Source organism: Symphodus melops, assembly GCF_947650265.1.
Source record: "Symphodus melops genome assembly, chromosome: 5".
NCBI classification, from domain to species: Eukaryota; Metazoa; Chordata; class Actinopteri; order Labriformes; family Labridae; genus Symphodus; species Symphodus melops.
The window spans coordinates 12,751,548-12,777,398 of NC_136695.1; the positions used below are offsets into that span (position 1 = coordinate 12,751,548).

Here is a 25,851-nt window from a genome sequence, read left to right on the forward strand (position 1 = left end):
TTGTTTTTCACTTTTATAAAGTTTATTTATAAAGAAATGTGGTATTATAGTGAAAGTTCTTGATTTTTAGCTACGGTTAACAAAGATCTAACATTGAACAGTGATAGATTACAGACTCCGGCTTTAAAGAAAGTGAGCGTCTGTGTTCAGCTGCAGTGAAAAAAGGACAGCTAAAGCGTGCAACTCACATCAAGATACACTTTGACAACAAACAGGCTCACTCTGACTATTTCTCCTTCTTCTACTCAACACAGCTCATGTTCCTTTAAAAGGTTATATTTGAAACTTCTTTTATACTATCTTGTTACACTTTTCGAGTATAAAGGGATGTCAGTGCATATTTACAGCCAACTTCTCTGTTTAACGGGCAGGAAAATGTCTACTATTGTACAATCTGATAAATCTCTTTCAGTTTGCAGAACTGAAAAACTGAACCTCCCTGAAACTGTAGACTGGATTGTATTATTTGACCAAACTATAAAACTCTTTGGATGATACTTGATCCCTGCAGTGTTGAATGTGTTGAATCCAGACTCAAGTTTTAAAGCAACAAAGTTGGAAATTATTTTAGAAAATCAAAATTACTGAGAAAGTCCCAACCTCAAAGTATGCTGATGGGATATGAAGTTTAAGGGCTTTGTCTTCATGGTGCTAGAGAATAACATAGAACATAAAATGTTACTTTGGATACTTGGTCATTAAAGTGTTGAAAACAGTTTCTGTCTAAAAAGGATCTTCAGGTGACTTTAGGCTTACAATTGTTTTCAAATAAACATTTCTACCTGATGGTTGGAGCTGTGGTTCATGATAGATAGATAGATAGATAGATAGATAGATAGATAGATAGATAGATAGATAGATAGATAGATAGATAGATAGATAGATAGATAGATAGATAGATAGATAGATAGATACTTTATTGATCCCGAGGGAAATTCAAGGCATCCATGCATGATGTGTTCTGATCAACTGATATGGGGGCATGGGACAACAAAAACAAATTAAAAAAGAGATGTTCCAACAGCTTTAGTGGGAAATCAAGCTGCCATCACCACTCCGTAGACAATGCAGAGAATGAGGACCCCGATCCCGATTCCCAGGCCCACGTGGTTAAGCGTACGGGCCGTCCTGCTGCTCCGCTCGGCTGTCATCCGGTCACCAACAATGTTGGCCTCGCGAGTCTGAAGGACAGAAAGACGTTAAATATGCAAAGATGTCATTGTTTTAACAAGAGGTCAGTATACAGTAAATGTTGCATCAATGAGAACAAGCTCTACCTATTTTAGTTTTTACAGTATACACAACACGCTATATTCACCAGCTAGCTGTTAGCTGCTAGCTGTTAGCTGCGCGCAGAAATCAGTTGATCATACACCAACAGGTGAATTCAAGAAGAAGGTGAGGAAGGAGAGGTCCAATTTGTCTTGAGAAGGAAATGATAAGGCTGGTTTTGACTCTGTTAGAATAAATCATGATATTGATTTTTGAAGAAGCAAGAGAGTCCATCTACTTAGAAAGGTCTGGGTATAAAGAGTTCTGTGCCTTTAACAAGAAACCAGCAGCCCTCAGTCGTAATCCAATCAAATAGCCACTCTCCCTCCCACACCCTCTTGAATCCCTGTGTGTATTTGATTATGTCTGGGTGTGTTTTCCACCGTATGTTTGTGTTGTGCGTTTTTTTTCCCATGTTGTGAGAAGGCCCTGTCTGCTTCAGTACAGCTGCTCATGATTACAGGCAGCTGTCTCACTCTTTCTCACACAACGCTGCACATCCTGTACCAAAACACTGTGGTGGTCCTTCACAATTTTTACAGGATAATGTTCTGATCCAACACTGTCCTTCATCTTGTAAAGGCAGCTCAAGTAAGATTTGTTTACCTTTAAGAACAGCCATAGGTCATTTCAAAGTCCATGAAATGAGCAGACAGTGAACGGAGCTTTATAGTAGCTGACAATCTGTTTCCTGCAACTAAGCTCATATAGGCTTATGACCTTGAAGATTCAAAAACACCACGGTTGCTCTCGTTGGCTTTCCTTAAAGAGGAAGAGGACATAATATGTCCCCTTGAAGTGATCCAATTTAAGAAGACATGTAACCTTGTTACACCACAGTTTGTTTGTTTTTTATCAATGGCTTTATTGGTTACTTCAGAAAAAAATCAATGATCATGCAAACTTTATAGGAAAAAAAGGAACATTTGACAGTTAGATCATGGAAAATAAGGAACTACATCCTCAAATGTGAAATACTCCATGAAACCTTCATGATGACTCTGATCTCGTCTTCAACAACCTACAGCTTTAGTTCATAAAATTAATATACAATAATTGTGCAAGGTTGAACAGCTCAATCAACACGTAGAGGTTTTAATTACAAAAAGAGGCTTTTACGAAGGCTGTCTGGTATCACTTTCACATCATTCAGGATGAATTCATGCAAGTCTTTAATCCACCTTTTAAATGACCTTTTGATTTGTTTATTATTTTTAAAGAGTTTGTATTGTGTTATCTATGTCTTATGTAAAACACATTTATGTTTATGTTTGTATGAAATGTGCTATACAAATATAATTTAATTGAATTATTCAGAGAGCTCTGAGGGAAAAAGCTGGTGTTCAGAGCCTTGGTAGAAGTCCAGACTCTCAACAGTTAGTAAAATCACACCATCAACTTTATCCATGCAACGTGCAGAGCTGGCTGCGGAAAGTCCCAAAATTGTCATGATAACTTTCATTGCTTAAAAATCCATTATTTCACATTCCTCTGTTTGTCATACAGAGTTACAAAACATGTTGCACAACATCTAACAGGGAGAAGGTGAGGACTTTTTACATGAGCAACTTGTTCCTACAGTGCAAGTAGGGATTAAAGATGACAAAACTCACGACACAGAATGCTGTTCACATAAAGGAAATGCACAACAAAGACAACTCTAAAAAGCTCCTTAAACAACTGTGAACTTTTGGGAACAAATGGAGATTTATATCAGCTAGGATACATATCTGTGTAAGAAAACGTCCTTTTTCAGTCAAGAACAAATCACATTTTATAATTGAATTATATAAAATATAAAATCAAAGACTTAATGGTAAGAAGCCTTTCATCCTCTAGCAGTGACTCGCTGTGGAAATTCTATTAGATGAAAATTTACTTCTGTGTTTTATTGCTTTCTAGTATAAAACTTGTGCAATTCCATCCTTGATTTCAGAATGATATAACTTTACTGATCCCCAATGAGGAAATTCAGGCGTTGCAGCAACAGTATAGAAATCAAAAGTCAAAAAACCGAATAAAATAGTAACATAAATACAATTTGAAAAAATAGTAGAACAGGATTTATACAGAGGAATAATGGGGTGGACTCAACAGGACAATGAAGAAATGATATGCAGTGAATGGCGGGTTAAAGTGACCAGTAAAGATGATAATAATGTTATAATAACCAACTGTGAAACTGTCTGTACAGAGTGTACAGAGTCTGTACAGATGTTGAAGTTTGATTCATCATTGACAGTCACACGGTGGTTAGAAACTGCTTCCTGCACAGAGACTTTGCTCTTTAGAATCTGCTTTGTTGTCTGGATATGTGTGCACATACACACTATTTGATTGTGGTTCACTTTGTTCTCTATGCACAAGCATTAAAAAAATGAATCAACTGTGGACTGAAAAGTGAAACTGTTCAAAAGCGCCTGTTGACTGAGGACAATTTAACATTTAATAAAGCGGTCACGTTTGCAGTGTCTGCTGAAACGGTGGCACGTGATGCACAACAGTAAACGTAATGTGCCCTATGCTCTGAGATCAAAAGTAGAGGCTGAACTGACCTTGGTGTGATCTCACTAGTGGAGCATAGTGACTGGGCCACACCAGTGGTTCCTGTGAGCAAAAAGGATGGCACAGTGCGACTATGTGGTGATTTCAAAGTCACCATCAACCAAGCGCTCTGTGTGGACAAGTATCCCATTCCACGAATTGAGGATCTTTTTGCGTCGCTGGCTGGAGGTCAGCACTTCAGCAAACTGGACTTGTCCAATGCATACTTGCAGATGGAAGTAGTGGAGGAGTCAAGGAAGCTACTCACTGTTTCCACACAAAAAGGACTTTTCTGTTATAATCGTTTGCCATTCGGGATTGCATCGGCACAGGCTTTCTTCCAGAAGGCTATGGATCAAGTGCTCGTTGGACTGCCATGCACCCACTGTTATCTAGATGACATTAAGGTGAGTGGGCCAGATGAGGAAACTCATCTGAAGGCTTTGGACGCCGTTCTCATGAGACTGGAGGAGTACGGCCTCCATGTCAGAAAGGACAAGTGCATGTTCTTTCAGGAGTCAGTAGAGTATCTAGGCCATATCATTGACAGTGCTGGGCTCCACAAGTCAACAGAAAAGGAGCGTGCTGTTGTGGAGGCACCGGCGCCCACCAATGTCAGCCAACTACGCTCTCTCCTCGGAATGATCAACTACTATGGACGCTTCATGCAACCATCCTACAACCACTGAACGCACTGCTGCACAAGGGGAAGAAATGGCAGTGGACGACCGCATGTGAGGCAGCGTTCCGAAAAGTGAAAGAACTCATGGTATCTCAAAAGGTGCTGACCCACTACAACCCAGAGCTGCCCCTTCGTTTAGCATGTGACGCTTCACTCAACAGGGTAGGAGCCGTCCTTTCACATGTTATGCCAGATGGTGTAGAGAAACCAATCGCTTATGCGTCTAGAACGCTAAGCCAGGCAGAGCAGAACTATGGTCAGATTGAGCGAGAGGCGCTGGTTATTGTCTTTGGTGTACGCAAGTTTCACCAGTACCTTTATGGGAACAAGTTCACACTGCTAACTGACCATCGCCCATTGACTTCCATTCTCAGTCCAGTGAAGAGTACATCTTCAATGGCCGCAGCCCGCATGCAGCGCTGGGCACTCCTCTTGTCTGCACATGACTACACCATTGAGTATCGCAAAGCAGCAGCACATACGAATGCAGATGGACTGTCAAGGCTGCCCCTCCCCGACACTGAGCGCGACAAGTTGGACACAGTAGATGTGTTTTACATGTCGCAGTTAGAGACACTACCAATCAGTGCAAAGGATATCAGACATAACACCAGGTCTGACCCTACGCTGTCTCGCGTATTGGAGATGATCAGCACTGGGCAATTCTCAAACATGAAAAACACTGAACCTGAACTGTCACCTTTCCTGACTCGCCGACATGACCTCACAATCCAGCAGGGATCCCTCTAGTGGGGCATACGAGTGGTGGTGCCACTCAAGCTACGAACCAGGGTGCTCAACGAATTACACACTGCACACCCAGGGGTGGTGAGGATGAAGAGCTTGGCACGCTCATGTCTGGTGGCCGGGCATTGACGCTCAGATCGAGTTCGAGGCCAAATCATGCCACTCATGCCAGCGCATCCAAAAGGAACCCAGTCTTGCCCCTCTACACCCATGGATGTGGCCGTCCAGTCCATGGGAAAGAATTCATGTGGACTTCGCCGGCCCATTTGAAGGACATATGTATCTTGTGGTAGTTGATGCACATTCCAAATGGCCCGAGGTGCAAGTCATGGATAGCACCACCGCAAGCAAGACTATCACTGTACTGAGAGGCCTATTCAGTCGTCATGGTATCACTCACATCCTCGTGAGCGACAACGGTTCAGAGGAGTTTGCCACATTCCTGAAGACAAATGGAGTCAAGCACATTCGCTCCACGCCATACCACCCGGCTACAAATGGCCTGGCCAAGCGCTTTGTACAGACTTTCAAACATGCCCTCAAATCCTCCAGAGGCACCGCGCCGGTGCAACAGCGGCTTGACACGTTTCTGTTGACATACCGTAACACCCCACATGCCACAACAAACGAACCACCTGCTATGCTGTTCACGAAACGCACACTGCGCACACGACTGGACATTCTTAAACCCAGTGTGGCTGGCATTGTGCATCGCTCTCAAGTCTCCCAGCAGCATCGCCGTCAACAGCGCTCCAAGGCCAGACATTTTGCAGTGGGTGAGTCTGTCTTCGTGCGTGACTACCAGAGAGGGGAGGAGAAGTGGGCCCCAGGGCTTGTAATGACACAAACAGGACCAGTGTCATATGAGATCAAGGTAGGAGCAGAAGGGGTGTGGAAACGCCACGAGAATCAATGTTGCCACACACAGAGCAGGCACACACAGGCACTGCCGGCTCTGCAGTCCACCTTCCTACAAGCATCCCAAAGGCAACTTCACATACTGCTGGTGTTGCTACACACCACCCCGATACTCCGGCATCTCACACTGATGAGAATGCCCAACCAGTTCTCGGGGATTTCGAGCACACTCAGACACCTTGCTCAAGTGAACCAGTCAGTGCTGAGCCTACTAAGATAGCAGAGACTGTTAGACATTCACGCTATCCGGTGAGACACACGAAACCGCCTGCACGTTATTCTGATGACTAATCAAAGTTCTATGGGGGTAAAGAGGTTGACACTCCTGCAATGTTGACTGATATGTAAATGTGTACCAGTTCTGAATGCATACGGGAAATAATGATGTTCTGTATTCCTTGTCACTTAATGTTTATTGTTCCAATGAGTGATTGCATTGTGGAGGTACCACATATTTTAGTTGGGAGGAAATGTTATGTATGTATGTGTACTATATGTACTATACGCTGTTGTACTGTGTTTTTATCCTCTGAAGAAGAGTTCCAAAGTAAAGCCTTGAAACGCACGTCGGGCGTGCGTGGTATTCCTTAATATTAGTGAATATAGCCACCTACATAACAGTGCAGGTTGATGATTTTTTCTTTAAACTTTATTTTACTTTGTCAGACTTGACTCTGACTGGCACCCCAACATTAAAACCTGTCAATCTCGCTACAACCGGATCGATTTGCCTTTGAGTCTACGAGGCCATAAATAATCGTTGTCCTGGAAAGTGGCAAGTGTCTTTGAGTCCAATAGCCAAGCTTAGACTTAGACTTAGACTGAACTTTATTGATCCTTTTGGGATGACTCCCTCAAGGAAATTTAGGTTCCAGCAGCATATACAGCTGCCCATGGACCAGGTATAGAAAGTGAGATGCCTGGTAAGAAGGACAAATGAAGGTCTGGAACGGAAAAAGCAACAAACTTTGTTTTGCATTTATATATTAAAAAAATAAATAAAAAGAACATAATACCAACTTTGAGGGATGCTATGTTTTTGAAAACAGCATTAGGCTTTAAAAAAAGTTTGATTAAATTATAGTTTTATACACATTAAACAAAAAGCTCTCGACTGTGGTGTATGAATAACCACTCTGTTGTAATGCGTCCTCATACTGCAAGCCAAACCCCCAAGATGATATCACACAGACTGACGCATACTTGAATTGAATTAAATGATTTGTTGGCTCGGCTTTCCTGGATCTGACCAACTGGCTGCATATATTCACGTCCAGCTGTATTATAGTTCCCACTGTATTGTGTGTGTGTGTGTGTGTTTGAGTGTCTTGCGGCTGAGCTTTCCTGGCTTGTTCCATTGAAATATGAGGCAGTGTGGAGACATATGAGCAGAGGCTTCCCTCTGTGAGAAAATCAGAGCGAAGAGGTGAACAGAGCTGATGAAAGAGGGAGTGGAGCGGATATAAAGAGCTAACCTGACCTTTTCTTTGCACGCCATGAAGAAAGGAAAGTAAGGATGGAGTGGGAGTTAAGTCTGTTATTTCAACTATTTACATTTTTGCTTTCATTGGCTTTGTGGATTTTCTTCCACTCTCATTCGTTTCCACACTTCTAGCATTACTAGTCTGGAATGTTTCATATCCCAATTCAAACTTGCCAGATAGTGACAACGCTGATATTACCAACTCTACCACATGGCCATTTATAACCACTAGGTATATCCAGAACCCCACCATACAACACAGATCATGATACAGAGACCACGATACACAGTGTGTGACAGGATACATTCATTGTGTCCGACACTATTCACTATAGAAGCTGTTCTTCACTGTTGAGGATAACAGCCGGCCGTAAGATCTACAACTTAAAACACTTCAATTCAAGTCGTCAGAGATCCTACAAAAAAAAAAGTACTTTAATCCTTGTGCTACGGCAATGATGTTATTGCTAACTGCACCATAGATCAACTGTCTTTCAAAACTGTCATCACAGATTAGCAGCCACATCGTTTCTGTAACCTCTGCATCGGTACATGCAAGGACAGGGTGAAGATATATATTGCCATATTGATTCCTTTAGCACAGCGTTACAACCCACACAGCATTACCATTTGGTTATAGTGGTCATTAACCACAACCATAGATTTAGGTAGCCTGCCGCGAAACCGCTTTTTGCACGGCCTATTTAAAAAAAACACGGCCTTGAAATTATTGCACGGCTTGACCTAGGCCGTGCAAATATCTACCGTAAATTCCGGACTATTGAGCGCACCTGGATATAAGCCGCACCGGCTAAAAATAAGTAAATAAATGTATTTGTACATATATAAGCCGCACTTGATTATAAGCCGCAGGTGTCCACGCTATAACAGAGCTATTTACACAGAAAGACGTGACATAAAACATTGTTTTAACTTTTAATTAAATACGTAGGCTACCGGTAACATCTGCAAATACGAAGCCTACTGTAAATCCTTTATCAAACAGTGTCTGTAACACGGCTGATGAAAAAGATTACCTTAATACAGTAATACATTTCACAAGAAAAAGTCCATCCATTCACTGACTCGGAATGACTTCATTACTCACTTCCTCAGTCTCTTTTTCGTTGTCGCTGTCAGTTTCAACTTTACGTGCAGCAGCTCTGTTAGCTTCTTTGACAGCCAGCTCGATCGCCTTTAACTTGAAAGCTGCATCATATGTATTTCTCCGTGTGTCTTCCATGATGAGGGTGCGTGCATGAAGCGCAAAATGACTGATATTAAGATCCGACGCGACGAGGTGAAATGTTTTTGCGGCAGAAGCTCATTGTCCCGCAAGAAAAATCCATAAATAAGCCGCATCCTTGTAAAAGCCGCAGTGTTCAAAACGTGACAAAAAAGTAGCGGCTTATAGTCCGGAATTTACGGTACATTTAATAGACGTGCTTACTACACGGGTTTCTATACGGTGCGCTAAATATCTGATTAGGCTACATTCTAATTCTGGCAAAGAATATGTTTGCCGAATACCGGTACTGAAAAGCTTAAACCCGATCCCGTTTACGTTTCTACAGCCAACCGTGCCCTATTTGGTAGACGGCGTGTCAGCCGGATGACGATAGCATCACATGATAGCATCTAACTGCTAACAGCTAACCGCTAACTAATAAATTCAGCAAAGGACAAAAACGCTACATAAACAAAACAAACACTGGAAGACATCCAGCAGTTCATCCACTTTGTCATTGGCATGTGATTGTTTATTACAAGAACTCAATCAAGCTTTGTTTCAGAGAAGGCTGTGAGCGGTGAGGAGAAATACACACGTAAACAATCAGCTGTGTTACAGTCAATGGTTTAAACACGGCGGAGTTTTGTTTACCGACGTAACACGGGAAGTGACGATTCTTTCAACCAATCAACGGACTGCAGGGTTTAGCTCCACCTTTTCGGGTCAGCGCCACATTCGAATATGCTGACAGATGATTGACTTATCAAGGTCTAGGGATCTATTATTACTGGATGACACACGTAATATTATGAATATATTTGTTTGTTGTTGGTTTTTTAAAGAAAGTGCAGATAGAAGTAGTGGGCCAACAAAGGGGTTAGACAACATGAACCAAGTGAGTTGCAGTCAAATGATGATGGGGTGTGTCAGGGCAGGGGCTGTACAGTAACTCAACATTATGAAGCTTGGGAAAACTAAAATGTGAAAACTAAAATGTGAGTGACACTGAAAAAAAATTGCACCCCCTGTATTTTCTATTGCACCCCCTGTTTTCCCATTTCTGCCTAAATCACTGACCACAACCCAATGGCAATGCAAATTAAGGCTCTGATATTTTCTCACGTCCATTACAGCGGGAGTTTATGTGTTGGATCATAACTTAAGATGTCTCTTTGGTTTGGTTGAGGAGGTGTGATCGGCTGGGTAGAAGGAGGACGGAGAAGGAGGAGTCTTCAGTGATGATGGGTTAATGTCACTACATGCCTTTTCCAGACAAACACAACACTGTTGAGTTTGTGCTCACACATCCACTCACCCCGACTTCGGACATTTTACTAAGCACACATGCAGCCCAACTGGATAATGTCAGGAAATGTTCAGGAGCGCAGTCATGTGTTAAAGGGCCTTGAGAGAGGCAGGGATACAGGCGTCGTGTTCCGCAGGTATGCGTAAGATAACTCGAGCTCACAAGGCCACTGTAGAGGAAGAACACCAAGCAGACGTAGCTTCGAGGCTGCAGCTTGTTTCAGGGCTGCCTTTCTTCCTAAAGTGCTCAGGAGGTCTTTAAGATTCCACATCTGGGATTGATTCAAGTGGAGCTTTCTGAGGTGAGACCTGGAACCTAACTCGGACAGAACAAAAAGACACTGAATGTTTATGAGTTTGTGTGAAAAAAACATGTATTATTGACTATGTAATGCCAGGTGTGTCCCACAGACATTTATTACCAAAATGAGGCTTTTCATCCTCTGTCAACTTATAGTTTTGATTTCTGAACTGTGATCTGCCTCTCATCAGCCTTGTTTGTAGCAGGCAGGCAGCTGTTTCCAGAGATGAAGCTCAGATTAACAACGGTACATTAAAAACCCAACATGAGGTCAGCACATAGTTGGCAACTTTCTGGCAAACAGAGTGACAGAGTGACCATCTTGTCTTCATTTGATATTTTTTGAAGCGTTTGATAACTGCATTGAGGGATAAATCCGGGTAACATCCGGGTCAGGGAGCGTTAATAAGGGAACAGGGATTGTTTAGGGTTTGGCATGAGATATCTTTTAGGATCACTGATTGGTTAGTCGCCACCCGCAGGGGGAGATGAGATAACAATGGCAGCGTCAACAACACAAGCAGAACATGCTGCTGCGTGTGACTTTTGACGGTTGGAGATACAAACATTGCTTTGAAATTTGTTGAACGTAAGGAAAATAACTTGACTGTAAGGTGCACATTTTGTTGGAAACTTCTCTCTGACGCTGCTCACGCTACCTCAAACTTAGCGAAGCAGCTACAGAGACACACAGAAAAAAGTCTGTTCCAAAAGTCAGAAGGCAGCTGGGAAAAAAGGCGTTCCTTTACTCGGAACACATGACAAAATGAACTGAAACTAAACAAACCTCTCTCGTTGGACGCTTTTAAGAGGAAGTTAAATGACTTGGAGGCAGAGACATCTGGCTGTAGATGTGGATATGTTTATGGATGATGCTGACAAACATTTGCTGCTCAGATCTGAGATTTGTGTCTTTCAATTGCCCAAGGATGGGCTGCTCGTTGAGTAGCCGATTGTTTTGACCAGGACACTCTTGAAAAAGAGATTCTTACTGTCAATGAGTTATTTTTTCTTCCTGGTTAAATAAAGGTCAACACACACACACACACACACACACTCACGGACACACACACACACACACACACACACACACACACACACACACACACACACACACACACACACACTTTACAACCTGATTATGGCTAATCTTTCCCCTCAGATGACTCCCAAACTACCAACATTTTCTTTGATGTTTGACTATGAAACTATTTGAGTTCATCCAGCAGATGACTTCTGCTGCCCATTAAGATTCAAGATTCAAGATTTCTTTATTTAGTCCCGAAGGAAATTTGCCTTGGACGTACAGGCTGCTGCATAACACATAACACGACAGAAAAGAAAAATACAGTAAAACAGTGCATAGCACACAAGTGCTGACAGTGCAATAAAGTGCATACCTACATACATACATACATATATACATGGCATTCTTTTACAGGAACAGAAGCTCTACTTAAGGCCTGAGTTCAACAGAGAAATGGATAGTGGGATAAATGAAAATTTATACCTGTTCAAATATCTTTTCTTATTTTTAACTGGAACTCTGTAGCGTCTGCCTGAGGGTAACAATTCATACTCTGAATTCAAGACATGAGAGGGGTCTGCAGCTATTTTCTTGGCCTGTCTAAGTACAGTTCCTTCAAATATTGTTTGAAGAGTGGGGTGCTCCCTCACTCCCATCACTTTAAGTGCAGTGTGAACCAATCTGGTTATTTGCGTCTTCAACTTCACAGTTCAATTACCAAACCAGGAAACAATTGCATAGCGAAGTATACTTTCGATCACAGAATGATAAAAAAGCAGCATCACCTTCTGCTGGACACCGTACACCCTCAGCCTTCGCAGAAAGTGAAGTCGCTGCTGGATCCTAGTACACACACTATTTACATGGACACTCCATGATAAGTTATTGTCAATATGTACTCCGAGATATTTGTATGAATCAACCTGTGCAGGTTGATCCTGTAAACAGTTACAGTATATAAGCTTACTGAGATTAATCTGATGAGACACATCAGTGCATGCCACATTATTTGTATGGACATGCGTCAGTTAACAGGGCAAGCATGAGTTTATGACTACCATAGTTTTATTATTGTTGGAGAGGCAGGATTCTTCAGAGAAACAGGATGTTGAAATCCTGTAAGGACTCCTGCTAAATACTGAGCTGGGTAGCCCTTCACTGTCAATGGAGGCTATGCGAAGAGGAAGAGCTCATGTTTTGGAGAAACAAAGGGCTGATTGATGATGAAGTCACAGAAAGTATGAGTGGCTTGGAGGACAGAGTGCTGATGTCTGAGTTACAAAAGCCTCTCTTGTCTTATTGGTCAGCACTACAACCCTCCATGCTGATATCAGTAGGAAATATGTCTTGTTTTGTGAAAGACGTAATCAAGGCCGAGGAACAATGTATCACCAGAAACATGAACTGAGACCAACAGGACAAATAAAAAAAGTGGACCTCTCACAATATGCCTCGAGCACATATCTCAAGATCCTCAGTCAAATAAAACTCTTTTCAATTTCAATTCAAAAAACATTCACTTCATAGCTTTCCACAGACTGAATCAGTTTTGTTCATCACAAGCAAATGACTAGTTGTACTTGAAGCATGAAGTTCCACACTCAAATCACAGAAAGGATGTTACCAATCACACAGACAGACAGACAGACAGACAGACAGACAGACAGACAGACAGACAGACAGACAGACAGACAGACAGACAGACAGACAGACAGACAGACAGACAGACAGATAGATAGATAGATAGATAGATAGATAGATAGATAGATAGATAGATAGATAGATAGATAGATAGATAGATAGATAGATAGATAGATAGATAGATAGATAGATAGATAGATAGATACTTTATTGATCCCGAGGGAAACGGACGTAGCCTGAGTGACTTCAGCCATCTGATACTATAAGGGACTTTGGAAGCTTGTTGATGGCAAGCACTGTGCTGGGAATCTTTTCTCAGCCTAACTTTCAGTCAGCCAGGATACACAAGCCCACCCCTCGATCAGCTCAGCACCTTATTGTGAACAACACTTAGCCTTCATAAAATCCCCTCCTGTATAATGTTTGTACAATCATAAGCCAATCAGACCCATTTCATTTTTTTGGAGCAGGCTGTAAATGTGTTACGTTCTGCTTTCTTCTGGGGTTCCTGGAGTCAGCGTCAAGCAGACACTTGATTTATTGTGACACTTTCACTTTTGTTTGTTGACTCTTTAACGTTGGTTAAATTTGTAGTATAGCCGTCATTCATTTACTGCTCTGTGTGCCCTTGAATTGCCCCCTGGGGACAAATAAAGTTTGTTGAATTGATGAAAAGCAGTATTTTCAACTTCCACATTGGCTTAATTTTTCAACACCAGCTTGTACATAATATACTGGAGGGAAAAGACCCACTACAACTGCAGTTATCTAAAAAATGATGACTTAATTTTATAGACATCCAATCTTTGCTTTCTTCAAGTAAATCCATATTAATGAGAAATGTACATCAAGGCATTGTCCCAGTAAGATGTGAGAAAGCAGTTATGTTGCTCTCTTTTTCATCATGGTTGAAATGTCAAGAGAGACTAAATCCAGCAGCCCCATATCTCTGCTCCACTCCCCTCTCTCCATGCCTGCTTTTCTTATCTTGTTCCTGTCTCTGCATTTTTTGTCTTCTGTCCAGCCTCCCAGCAGTGAACTCTGAAAATGGCTCAATAAAGCACCGCTGAAACATGACTATCCCTCTTTGATTTGTTTTTTTCCTTTTCTTAAACTTTCCGCTCCCCAATCTATTGTAAATGACAGCACAGAAGCACACAAATGCACTTTGTCCTCTCCCTCCTCCCTGCAGTCTTTTTATTGAGTGCCAGTCAGCAAGATCCCCAGGACCATTTGATATTGTAAAATATGTGACTGTGAAGCAATGGACAAAGAGAGAACGCTTCAGGAATTGTTTTCAAAGGGAAAGCACGAAGTATGTTGTGCTTGAAATGACAAATTATTTTTATCTGTGATATTCGATAACAGAACAAACTGTGGAAGTGCGTCTCTTCCTTCCCGTTCTGTCCACTTTCAAACCCTTTTAGGCCTCTTTCAGTTTCTGGAATTCTTTTTTAGTTACAAATAAACTGTTAAAATCAACATATTCTGATTTCAGATCAATCCGAATTCAGGTAGATTATTTTTTTTTGTATCCCTCATATTCAATCTCTACCGCCCTGCCCTCTTCCACCTCCCTTATGTAGCTGCTCTGGCCTTGTTTACTCAGGCCTTATTTAACCATGATGACCACATCCTGTAGGTATTCCAACCATTTCCTAAAGTGCACTCTGAGCTGAACTGGCTGCTGCATTGACCAGTGATCTACAGTATAACTTATATTGTTTGCACTTAATCCCATGTGTGAGTATTTATTAAGAGAAGTGGATTTGTTTCTCGGGGTTCACAGTTAATGACTACTTTCCTGACTGGTGCTGTAGAAGAGTGTAAAGCAGAGAAGATCTGCTCAACGTGAATAACGCAGTAAACATTCCAGACCATAACCCCCTCTTGACTTTCCCCATGTGTATATGCTTTGAGTGGGGGTCAGATTCACTCGGTTCAGAGAGTAGAGAGAGAGAGAGAGAGAGAGAGAGAGAGAGAGAGAGACTTGTCTCTAAGGCAGAAGGAAGCGCAAAAAAAAGAGACAAGAAGACGTGCTAGAGAAATGAGGAGAGTCAAGAGAGAAAGAGGTCAACAACAGTTCAAGTCTTCCTTACTGGAAATTACTACAAGACTATAAAATTAAGTTATTCTGGGAAATGCTCACAGGATTGAAGGCCGATCAGTAACTGCTGAAATTAGAATGAATGTCTGTTTTTACAGTAAACTCAGCAGAGTTGACACAGATCTGCATTTCAAAATGTACTCCATAAAATAACACGTAAGAAAGGTTTGTTATCTTCCATAATCAACATAATGCTTCCACCTGAATGTAAATATTCACCTGCATAAATAAAAGTGATGTGTGTATTGTCCTTGTAACATTCCTGAGTTCTCTGTGTCTTAAGTGTTTCTTCATTTATATTGTAGTTCTAGTCCTCACATGGACACAAATAATCGGAATAAAAGCCTGATCAGAATAAAATTGCATGTAAACACGTCTATCATAACAGACTGATCGGATCAGGCTTATTTGGAAAGAACTTTTATTCCGCTTGAGAGGGGTGGTTTATGCCGATCGCTGTTCGGATCAGGAGCCATTAACATGCTCGATCTGATCGTGTCTGCCTGACTGAGGTAAAATGATTTTCAGGGTGTAAAACAGTATAGTTATGGGTCATTTTTGTAATGGAGGTGTGGCAATAGAAATTCTTCTTCCGCTGTTCAGACAGGTGGGAAAAGTCTGGGCATATCAGAATGGTTTTATTCTGATTAAATGCTGTTTGAACAAAAGCTTGTGTTTGCCTGTTTGCCCTTTGCTCCAACTGCTCTGAACTAATTAACTAATTAGAAACAGTCTATGTCAGCCTGCAGCCTCTCTCTCTTTATTAAGTCAAGGTATACACACTACAAGATATCGACCTGATTCCCCCCTTTAGATCCAGAGTCAGCAAAGACAAGGCAAGTTTATCTATAGCACATTTAGACGGCAAGGCAATTCAAAGTGCTTCACACAAGACATTATGTGGCTTTTAAAATTTTGATCTAAGTCCATCACTATGCCAAGATTTCCTGCCTGGTCTGTGGTTTTAAGTTTTACTGACTTAAGCTGCGTGGTCTCTCATCGTCACTCCTCAGTTTTGTCTTTGTTCAGCTGGAGAAAATGTTTGCACATCCACTTATTGATTTGCTCTATGCATTTACCCAGTGCTTTGATAGGACCATGATCTCCTGGCGACATTGTAATATATATTTGTGTATCGTCTGCATCATTATGATGACTTATTATTATTTTTTTTTTATAATTTTAGCTAGTGGGAGCATGCAGATGACAAACAGAAGAGGCCCCAGAATGAAACCTTGGGGAACTCCACAAGTAATGTTTGTCTGCTCAGATTTGAAGTTACCTGCAGACATGAAGAAGTCCCTGTTCTTAAGATAGGACTCAAACCAGTTTAGTGCTGTGCCAGAAACGGCAACCAAGTTTTCCAGTCGGTCCAGCAATATTATGGTCTACAAACTAAGACTGAGGTTCTGCCGCTGTCTGTGTTTAAAGGGATGTCATTAAACACCTTGACCAGAGCTGTCTGTGCTATGATTTTGTCTAAAACCTGTCTGGAAGACTCTGACTTATTTAACTGTTGAAAAGCAGCGTTTTTTTGGGGGGATTATTTTACTAAAAAAACGTACAAATAAAGATTTGCTATAAACTTGTAACTGTTCTTAATTGACTTATCTGGATTATTCTTTTTTAATATTGGCTTGATGACTACTGTTTTCAAGACTTGTGGGAAGACAACTGAGGAAAGAGTCATGTTTACAATTTGGAACAGATCTGGGGCCATGAATTGGGAAACTTCTTTGATTAAAAACTGTTTTCAGAATATCAAGACGGCAGGAGGATACATTTTATTGTAGTATAATGTCCTCCAGGCTTTTAAGGTTGATTTAATTAAATTGCGTCATAGTGCTTAAATTTGTTTTAAAACGGACACAGAACATATCCCGATCCTGAGTTACTGACATTTTGTCCAATTTTCTGTATTTTTCCAGTAAACAAGGTGGAAATGCATTACAGGCCCTGATGGAATGAAATTCAGATGCTACTGACCCACGAGGGTTTGTTAGCCTGTCCACACAAGCAAACAGGGCATGGGCATTATTATTGTTTATGGTGATGATGTCAGAGCAGAAGGCTTGCCTTTCATTCGTCAGTTGTGAATTATAAACGTGAAGTCTCTTTTTGTAGATATTATAATGAGTCTGGAGAATAGTTTTACACCAACTGTGTTTGGCTTTTCGACACTCCTTTTCCATTTCTTACCAGGGTTGAATTTCTCTATGGAGATTTTTCTAACTAGAAACAACCTTCACGTTAGTGGGAGCAATTGAATCAAAAGTCTGATTGTCTGGTGGTTTCAAAGATGATCCTGCCCGACTCTCCTGATGTGTGAGGTGTGTCGATAGAGATTTTAACCAATCTAAAATCCCGAGTAAGCGTGTTTAATATTTATACTGATCCGTGGGGAGAATACAAAGGACTGCCAAGTTTGTCACGTGGAACGGAACAATAGCCAATCAGGAAGCAGGCTGATTGAAGAAGGAAGCAAAACAAACGAGAAGCATAAAGTAAGATGATCGTCAGGAATAGAGGACCAACTTGTTGATTTGTGGCAACAACACAACATGTGGCGATTACACAACATGTCCTGTAAAGCATTTCACAATCAAACTGTCAAGGAGCAGAGTTGGCAGTGGATGACCTAACAGCTCGCCACATTTAGCTTTACCATCATGATGGTTTACTCTTAAGTTGCACTTGCCTACTCTAGAAGATGAGCGGTGTGTGCCGATACTGGTTGTTGGAGAATGTGTCTGGAGTTCTGAGCTAGTCATATTGTTGCACACCACACGCTACAGGAGCGATTTTTTTTTCATCAAACCCTGGCATACTGTTAGATGTACTTTTTGTTGTCATGTGCAGGGTCTCTCTTTTTTAGTGTGTGCCAGCCTTAGTTAAGTTAAAAACACCAGTCTTAGTCCTGTCAGCAAAGCTGTGTGAAATTAAAATAAGTAACAGCCGTGTCAGCCTGACAGAAAAGTATTGTTACAATACATGACAAGAATGGGCAAATGGAACTGAGATATTTGCATTCATTCTGTACTATTGCTAATTTACTGAGTTTATATATACCGCACATGAAACTAAAAAATCTGATACAAGTCTGCAAAACCAAACTTTGGGCAACTTTGGATAAAAAAAAAATTAAAAAAAAATTGAATCTATTCATCTTATCAGCAGTGTGCACTCTACATACACACCAGTTCAAACAGGATGGGAGTAAAGGTTGAGTTTCTGTTCAGAGAAAGGGAAAGCCAAAAAGATTTGGGAGTCACAGTCTCCAGTAACAAAATACGGCAACAAGTGAGGTCATCCTGAGTTTTTCCATGAGACCCAACTCAAACAAGATTACAATAAACATTTACACAATACTCTGTTCTTTTGTCAACCCCTCAGGATGAGTCTTGTTATCTCTGTATTCAGCATTGAATCTATAAGAAATTAAAGACTGTGTCTATGCGTCCTTGAGAGATTAAACATGAGTTTATTTAGTAAAAGACACTGGATTAAGCAGCAGAAGACAGCTAAGTCATGTAGAGACATGTGATCACAGACCTGCATTGGAAGTGACATTCATGGACCATTGAATTCTCAGTTTTATACATATTCATGCGTCAGTAAAGATAAAAAAAGCCTTTATAGTTTCAATCCCACCACAGTACAATAGGCAGGGAGAAGTGTGTATCTTGTTCTTATGAAGGACTGGAAGTAAAACTGATGACTCAATATGACCTACAGCAAGAGCAACACTAAATAACAAGCTCCACACAGTAGCTTTAATGAAGACTAAGTAGCACACTACGACTCTGACTATATCCTAGGGATTTTGGTTTAATGATACCCTGTGCAACAGACGTATACTCGTCAACACCAACAAGGATTGAGGTGAAGTACCCTGCCCTGCCTCTCATTGTTTCTCCCTGTGCAGTGGATCTCTACAGGTTTTGAGATATCTGCCTTTAGCCAAAGACAACTTGGGGGAAATACATTTCTGAGTTGAAATCTACATTCCCACATTGGCATTTTCTGCATGTATCCATTACTTACTCTCGTGACTGATTTATTTGAGAAGTATCATGGAACAACTTTTGACTTTCCGACGGAATGTTTTTGTGTATCTGGTGAGGCCTTTCTTTAGGATCCTTTTCCAGTCATGCAGGGACTGTTGTTTTGGTAGCCATGGTAACAGTTTTAAACAGGAAATGGTAGCCTATCTAACTTTTGCCAGAATTTAAACAACTTTCAGCAAACAATAATATCGATAAGCTGAGTTTGGCTTATCACACATTAATCAGAGCAGTTGTTGTGTATGTTAACCAACAAAACAGGAACTCTTTCACGACAGAAATGCTCTCACTCAATTCAGTTACTCACTGGTCATAGTTGAAGCTGCATGTCTACTTCAAACCTGTACATTAAAACTTTAACAATATATCATTACGTCTGTGTGATCACTGTGCTCATGCCTGTCTTACTCAATCTGCCTGTTTAGTTAATTTATTTCTTACACTGCTTTGTTGAATCCTTGAACTTGCTCGGAAAAAAAGTCAAACAGGATAAACGGGTCCCTGTCAGGCTTCACTTTCACTTTTGTGTCACAATCTGAGTTAATCTGCTTTCGGCAGTGGTTCACAAAGTAAGGTTCCAGGACCCCCAAGGGTCTGCCGACCGTATCTTGGGGGCCCGCGGAATAATTTAAAATTTTTTTTGACTTGCACCAAAAATATGGGACTTACACCAATAAAATCAGCTATTTTGTCCAATACTTCCATTCACTTTAGTTTTGTGCCAACATATCAACTCTGATATGATCCTGACATGTCGTCACTTCATAGTCACAACGATTAAAAAAATATATATAAAAAAACCACATGGGAACCAACATTTTCTCAAGGTTTATAAAAGGAATTATTTGAAAAGTATAAATGTAGCCTAATTCTACTGTGGCAAAGTATTCCATAGCAAATGAATACATCGTATATTATCAACGTTACGATAACGAGGGGGTCCTTTGAAAATGTTCTCATCTGAAAGGGGTGCATGTTCTAAAAAGTTTTAGAAACCTGCTGTAGGGGATAATCAGGAACTGATTGAATTTTTCACTCATCCAATTTTTACAAGATAAAGAAAAGAAAACTATATGAAACCTGCCTGTTGTATGTGAATATTTTGTGTTTTTCCTTTGTGCAGTGATCTTCTTTGAATTATGGAAAACACTCCAGGACATTTTTCCTTTTCTTTGTTGTCGTTGAAGGATCAAATAGCAACTGGATTCATAATAAAAAATAATTAAATGGCAGTTAATGTACGTTGGCTTAGGTTCAGGAACAGGACCACACCCACCTTCATTCACCTGACAAGCCTACTTATAATGAGCCATTGTCCTCTACACCGTTTGTCTCAGTTCTTCCCTTCTTCTCATCCATTCAACCTCTTTCCTCATCTCTCCATCTCGTTCGTCTTGTCTGGGCAGTGATCAGCTCAGGCAGAACTACGCTTGAGATGGTTCCCCCACTCAGTCTCCCTCTGCCCTGCAGTCAGTTCATCCTTCCAGACCAGCCAACCGACATCATCCTCCGCCATCATAATCATTACATTAACATATCTGTCTCATCAGTCATATGATCTATCATTAAATACTGTATCTAAAACCTCTATGGTTGTGACGTGGTCGTTGCTAGTGAAGTTCAGATCATTCTTAGTGGCAGCCATAGTTTTTGTTGACCTTTCAGTCCACTACAGTCTTTTATTTTTTGTAATTTAAAAAAGGGACAGAACACACGAAGGAGCATAAACATGTTAATGTAAATATGCCAGATTGTATAGACTAACTTGTATCGATGCACAAGTTTACAACTGTACATATCAACAAAATGACAAGCAGAAACCAAACAACAAGACGAGTCATCTTATCTCTGCAGCTCTGTGGCCATTTCATGTGTATAAATGATTCATAGACTGCACTGAAAGCTCTTTTCCACTACATGTCATATTCACCCATTCATTCACACACTGGTGATAGAGGTTCATAGATGGAGTGCCACCCGTCACTCCCCACTAATCTACTGCACACACACGCGCACTAAAACACAGCTTCTGTTTTAGTGTCTCGCCCAAAGACACTGTGACTTGTAGACTGCAGGAGCTGGAGATTGAACATTCTGTTTTTTCTGAGAAAGATTAACCACCACACACAAGGAAACAATTCAGAGACGGTGCAAAAACAAAGTTATTATAGCTCACAGGAAGCAGAGGGCTTCTTTAAAAAAACCAAACTGGGAATTAGTGAGGAACTAACCATGGATATTTATAAGCGTAGCAATGCTTGTTAGCTCACAGGTCCTTTGCGTCACACATTTCTCACATACATTTCAAAAAAGGTTGCAAGATTTGCACTCCAACAAAGTCCATTAATCTGAGTTGAGTTGATAGCAAGTGAAGTGTATTTTACATGCAACACAATGTAATATGAACAAGTATGTGAAGTGTAAGTATGCTGCTGAAGCATGTGAGCTGTTGGTGGGACAAATGGTGTTCTTAAGGTTAGAGATTGATTTAACATCAAAGACAATGAAGGGGTCTATGTGGGGACATTCCTTAAGATGGTAAAAGAGAAACAGTTTGGTAGTAAAATGAGAATAGACCCTTAGGATATATTGGGAGAGCTAAGAGGTCATCTCATAGTGACCTGTATAACCTTTGAAGTCATATGTCCTGAGGAACCACAGGGGGTGCAGGACTGTAGGAGATGCACACCTGAATGATCAAAGCCTAAATAAAGTCGTAAATGTCCTGATGCTTTGACCAACGCTGCATAAATACTAGGGTCTTTTCTTTGTTCAGGAGAATCACATTTGGCTGGTGACTCTCCCAGGTACCATGGCTAACCTGGACTGATGCTGTTTCTTGTCTTTGTAAATAAATGTCTTACATTATAAGCAAGTCAGTGTCAGCTGATTTTCAAAGGAGGAGGACTTAAGAAACTACACACGTTTTTTTTGTATCTAAATGCATCAAAATGGTGTGAAAACATGGACTTCATACGAAGGCGTCCATCTTTTTACATTAATGGGTTACGATGTACACATGTACTGGTTAAAAAAGCACTGCTCGTTTTGACTCGTTTTTTTCTTATTTATGCGATCAAATTAGAATCCTGTGTTGTGTTCACTGTGAATGAATCTACAGTGACAATGATACATGAGGGATTTATCGTGCAGCCATAAAGAGCAAACTTAACTGAAACATCACAAAAAATGCAGATAAATAGATTCAAGACCAAAACACATTCAGGAGCTGGAAACATCTTCACCATTACTTATTGAGCATCCCATTGCCTTTTCCCGATCCCTTCAAGTAACTCTCATCCACTTGATGTACACGCACGCGCGCACACACACACACACACAGGAGTTCTTTTATTTCCGTCATTAATCATTTACAAGGGGTTGATATTGATCAGAAAATCAAAGTTCAACAGCAGAGCTCATCTGTGTTGCCAGTGTTCATATGAACCTTTCAAAGACTTTCTGGACTCTCTGACCAAAAGTTACAACAGAATATTTTTCAGTATTGTTGAAACGGTAGAATGCTACAAACTCATATCACGCTAATAGGTGCTCTTTATCATTCCTTTTTCTAACTTCATATTGTTATCCCAATGCTGAACAATGTAAAAGCAAGAGCAGCAACTTCATTATGTAAAATGTTCTGTGTGTTTCAATCAACCACCTATGAGGCGTATTTCGACAGCAGGAACTTCTTCATAGTTATAAGAACTGGTAGAACCCTCTTGCTTTTTTATTGATTGTTCACCACAGAAACTATGAACTATTATAGTTCCTGGAACGCCATTAAGAGGAACCTTTTTAATTCCTGCTTCTGAGTATGTTGTCATTGCGGTGCAAACGCAGACAGAAACAAAGTTCCCATGATGTGTAGTACTCCCAATGCCTCCGAAAACACCTCCTGCTTGTCACTTTGGTGACAAGTCGGATTCTGAGGTACCATCTTACTCACTTCAGACATAAACCTCCTGCTTTATTGGAATTCAGGAAATCTGCAGTGGTGTGATTCACACGGTTGAAGGTCTAACCATGTTTTTTTTTAGAAGGCCTCTTACCCAACCGGATGACTTTTTCAAACTTCCTTGAGAATAACCCACATTGACTCAAACTCACCGAGATAGAATAGATTAGAGCAGCAACACCCAGCGGCAGGCAGCAGCAGATCATAGTGAAGATGGAGTAGCACAAGTAGTCACTGACAGGGTGCTGCAGCGGGACCGGGGCCACAAACTGTGTGGGCTGGACAATGACGCCAGCCTGGTGACTGGGGTATGGCTGACCAACAGGGAAAGACTGTGGTCCATATCCTGGGCCTCCGTACTGCTGGGGCGGGGCTCCATAACCCTATGCCCAAAACATGAAAAACCACTTACTCAAAACAAAACTTAACAGGTGTGCCAACTAGATAAGCAGTGGTGCACATGGGGGAGGGTTTACATGAAACAAGAGTTCACATGATTTAGAAGCAGGGGAACAGAAGAAGTGAAACTTACAATATGTTGTAATATGGTTTGATGATTAACAGGAACCCAAGACACCAGCTGTACACAGCTGTGGTTACTTCCTGATTGCTTATTTATGACTACAGTGACATGGTTAGGATTTTTACTAAACCAGAACTACAATAAACTGGCCATTACAGCAATGTAACAATTATGAATACCGTTTCTGTCTTTTTCTATAAAGATAAAACTCCATGCATGTCTTAAATTAATCTGATCTTGTCATGCATGTATGTAGGACATGTTTTCTGATGGAAAACACATGTTTCATGATCATAAATGACTGTCTTTTAATCCACGAGTCTCACAATGAAGATTTAAACCTGTTAATCATAACAGTAACTGTTGATCCTCAAAGAAAAAACAGCATTACTTATCCACATTTTAAAAAACTACGTTTCCAAGAGCATCTTGTTTCTGTTTTTTTTAATTCAGTGACTTAGTTGGATATCAACAGGAACACAAGAGAGCTGATATATATAGCTGATATATTACTATGCATGATTGAATTCGTCTTGTTTTTTTTTAAATTCCTATTTACATTCTTAGCACAAATAAAACGTATTTTAAAGTGATTAACATTAAACTCATTGTCCTTAGCATTTTGGAAAAAAACGTTAATTTTAAAATAAAGAATAAAAAGCAAACAAACTAAATATACTAAGCCGAGAAGTATCCTGTTTTCTCCAGTAAAGTGATGATTTCTTTCTGAACTTGTATTAGTGTTCATGCTGTGTGCTGGGCTTCTGACCTGCGGCTGTGGAGGGTAACCCTGGCCCGGCTGTGGAGGGTATCCCTGACCCGGCTGCGGGTGCCATGGCTGTTGGACGTCCTGGTATGGTGGAGGGGGAACATGCCCCATGGAGGACTTCTCACCAGTCCAGTTCGATGGAGGGGCGCTTGCAGATTTGTCAGGGTCCATCATGCAATGTGAGAATTACTTTTAGAGAAAAAAAAAGTCACTTTCCAAAACGCGGTGATGTTCTTAGGATGGTTCCGATGTTGTTCTCCTGGTGTCCCGTCGTGAATAACTTTGGCCAATCTCGGGGATGGATGACAATTTCTGCCTAGTGTCAAAGCAAGCAAAATCAATGACACACTTCCGGTTTCAACTTTCAAATTAAAAGCCCTTTCTGACATGATCGAGGTTTTTCCATATGGAAAGTTAATAGCCCACAGTATTGAAGTATCAAGGATGTCTTAATAGTGAAAGTGTGAGTGAGATTTGCCCTCTGTACTAGACAAAACGCAAAAGTTGTAATTATGTAGTCCTACAGGCTTAATAATGTAGTATTATTGTTATTGTTATGGCCTATATGGTTTATAAAATAGGATAAATCTTAATTGAGTCCACATTGTGGACATTTTGCGTGTTTCAAATGTGTAAATAATGAACCAACATCCACGTTGTTTAATTCAAAATGAAACTGTTACAGAAATGTAGCTTTAACATATTAATATTGTTCATTCAAACATAAATACAATGCAATACAAATGGGCTTGGCTGAAGAGTCTGACTGAAGCAGGGAGGAATGATTTGGGTTGTATGAATATGATTCTAAACATCATTGAAACAAATAAATAAAAATGTAAATTGTTTAATTCAATTCTTACTTGGTAACATAACTTCTCTTGAAAAGTCATAAACAGGCTTGAATTGTCCACAAACAAGGCCTCCGCCATTTTATTAGAAAATAGCTCTTCAAAAATTAATCAAAGTGTTAAAAAATGATGCATAGCAAAAAGAAATCCAACCCATCTTCATCTTGTAAAAGAAACGTTATTTCTTTTTTTAAAGAGCTTTAACACTTTTGTCATATAATCCACACCAAGTTATTTTAGGCTTTTATTTATAACATGAACAACTCTCATTTCCGGTCATGTCCTGGCTATCAACTGTTTGGCTTGATGCTGCAGGCTCCCGATCCAGCCAATAAAAAACAAGGGAGAGGGGCCAAGGGGGGCGAGGTTGTAATAATGAAGGCTTGTCCTCTTGGGCAGAAATTTACTGGAAAACAAAACCTTGA

At 40.6% G+C, this 25,851-nt stretch overlaps 1 protein-coding gene and 1 long non-coding RNA gene across 2 annotated transcripts; both read right to left on the reverse strand.

Moving 5' to 3' along the window:
• On the reverse strand, positions 1 to 24,941 carry LOC306823483 (proline-rich transmembrane protein 1). Its single transcript, XM_079343042.1, has 3 exons — positions 24,576 to 24,941; positions 23,436 to 23,666; positions 1 to 1,181 (listed from the first exon to the last, which is right to left on the reverse strand). Exons 1-3 carry the CDS (start codon positions 24,747 to 24,749, stop codon positions 1,038 to 1,040), a joined length of 549 nt encoding a protein of 182 aa, XP_079199168.1. The 5' UTR covers positions 24,750 to 24,941; the 3' UTR covers positions 1 to 1,037.
• On the reverse strand, positions 5,438 to 8,298 carry LOC306823488. The gene is made up of 3 exons (XR_013779006.1): positions 7,063 to 8,298; positions 5,920 to 6,978; positions 5,438 to 5,822 (listed from the first exon to the last, which is right to left on the reverse strand). It is a non-coding gene; the product is annotated as an uncharacterized lncRNA (long non-coding RNA).
• Positions 24,942 to 25,851: the final 910 nt, after the last annotated feature.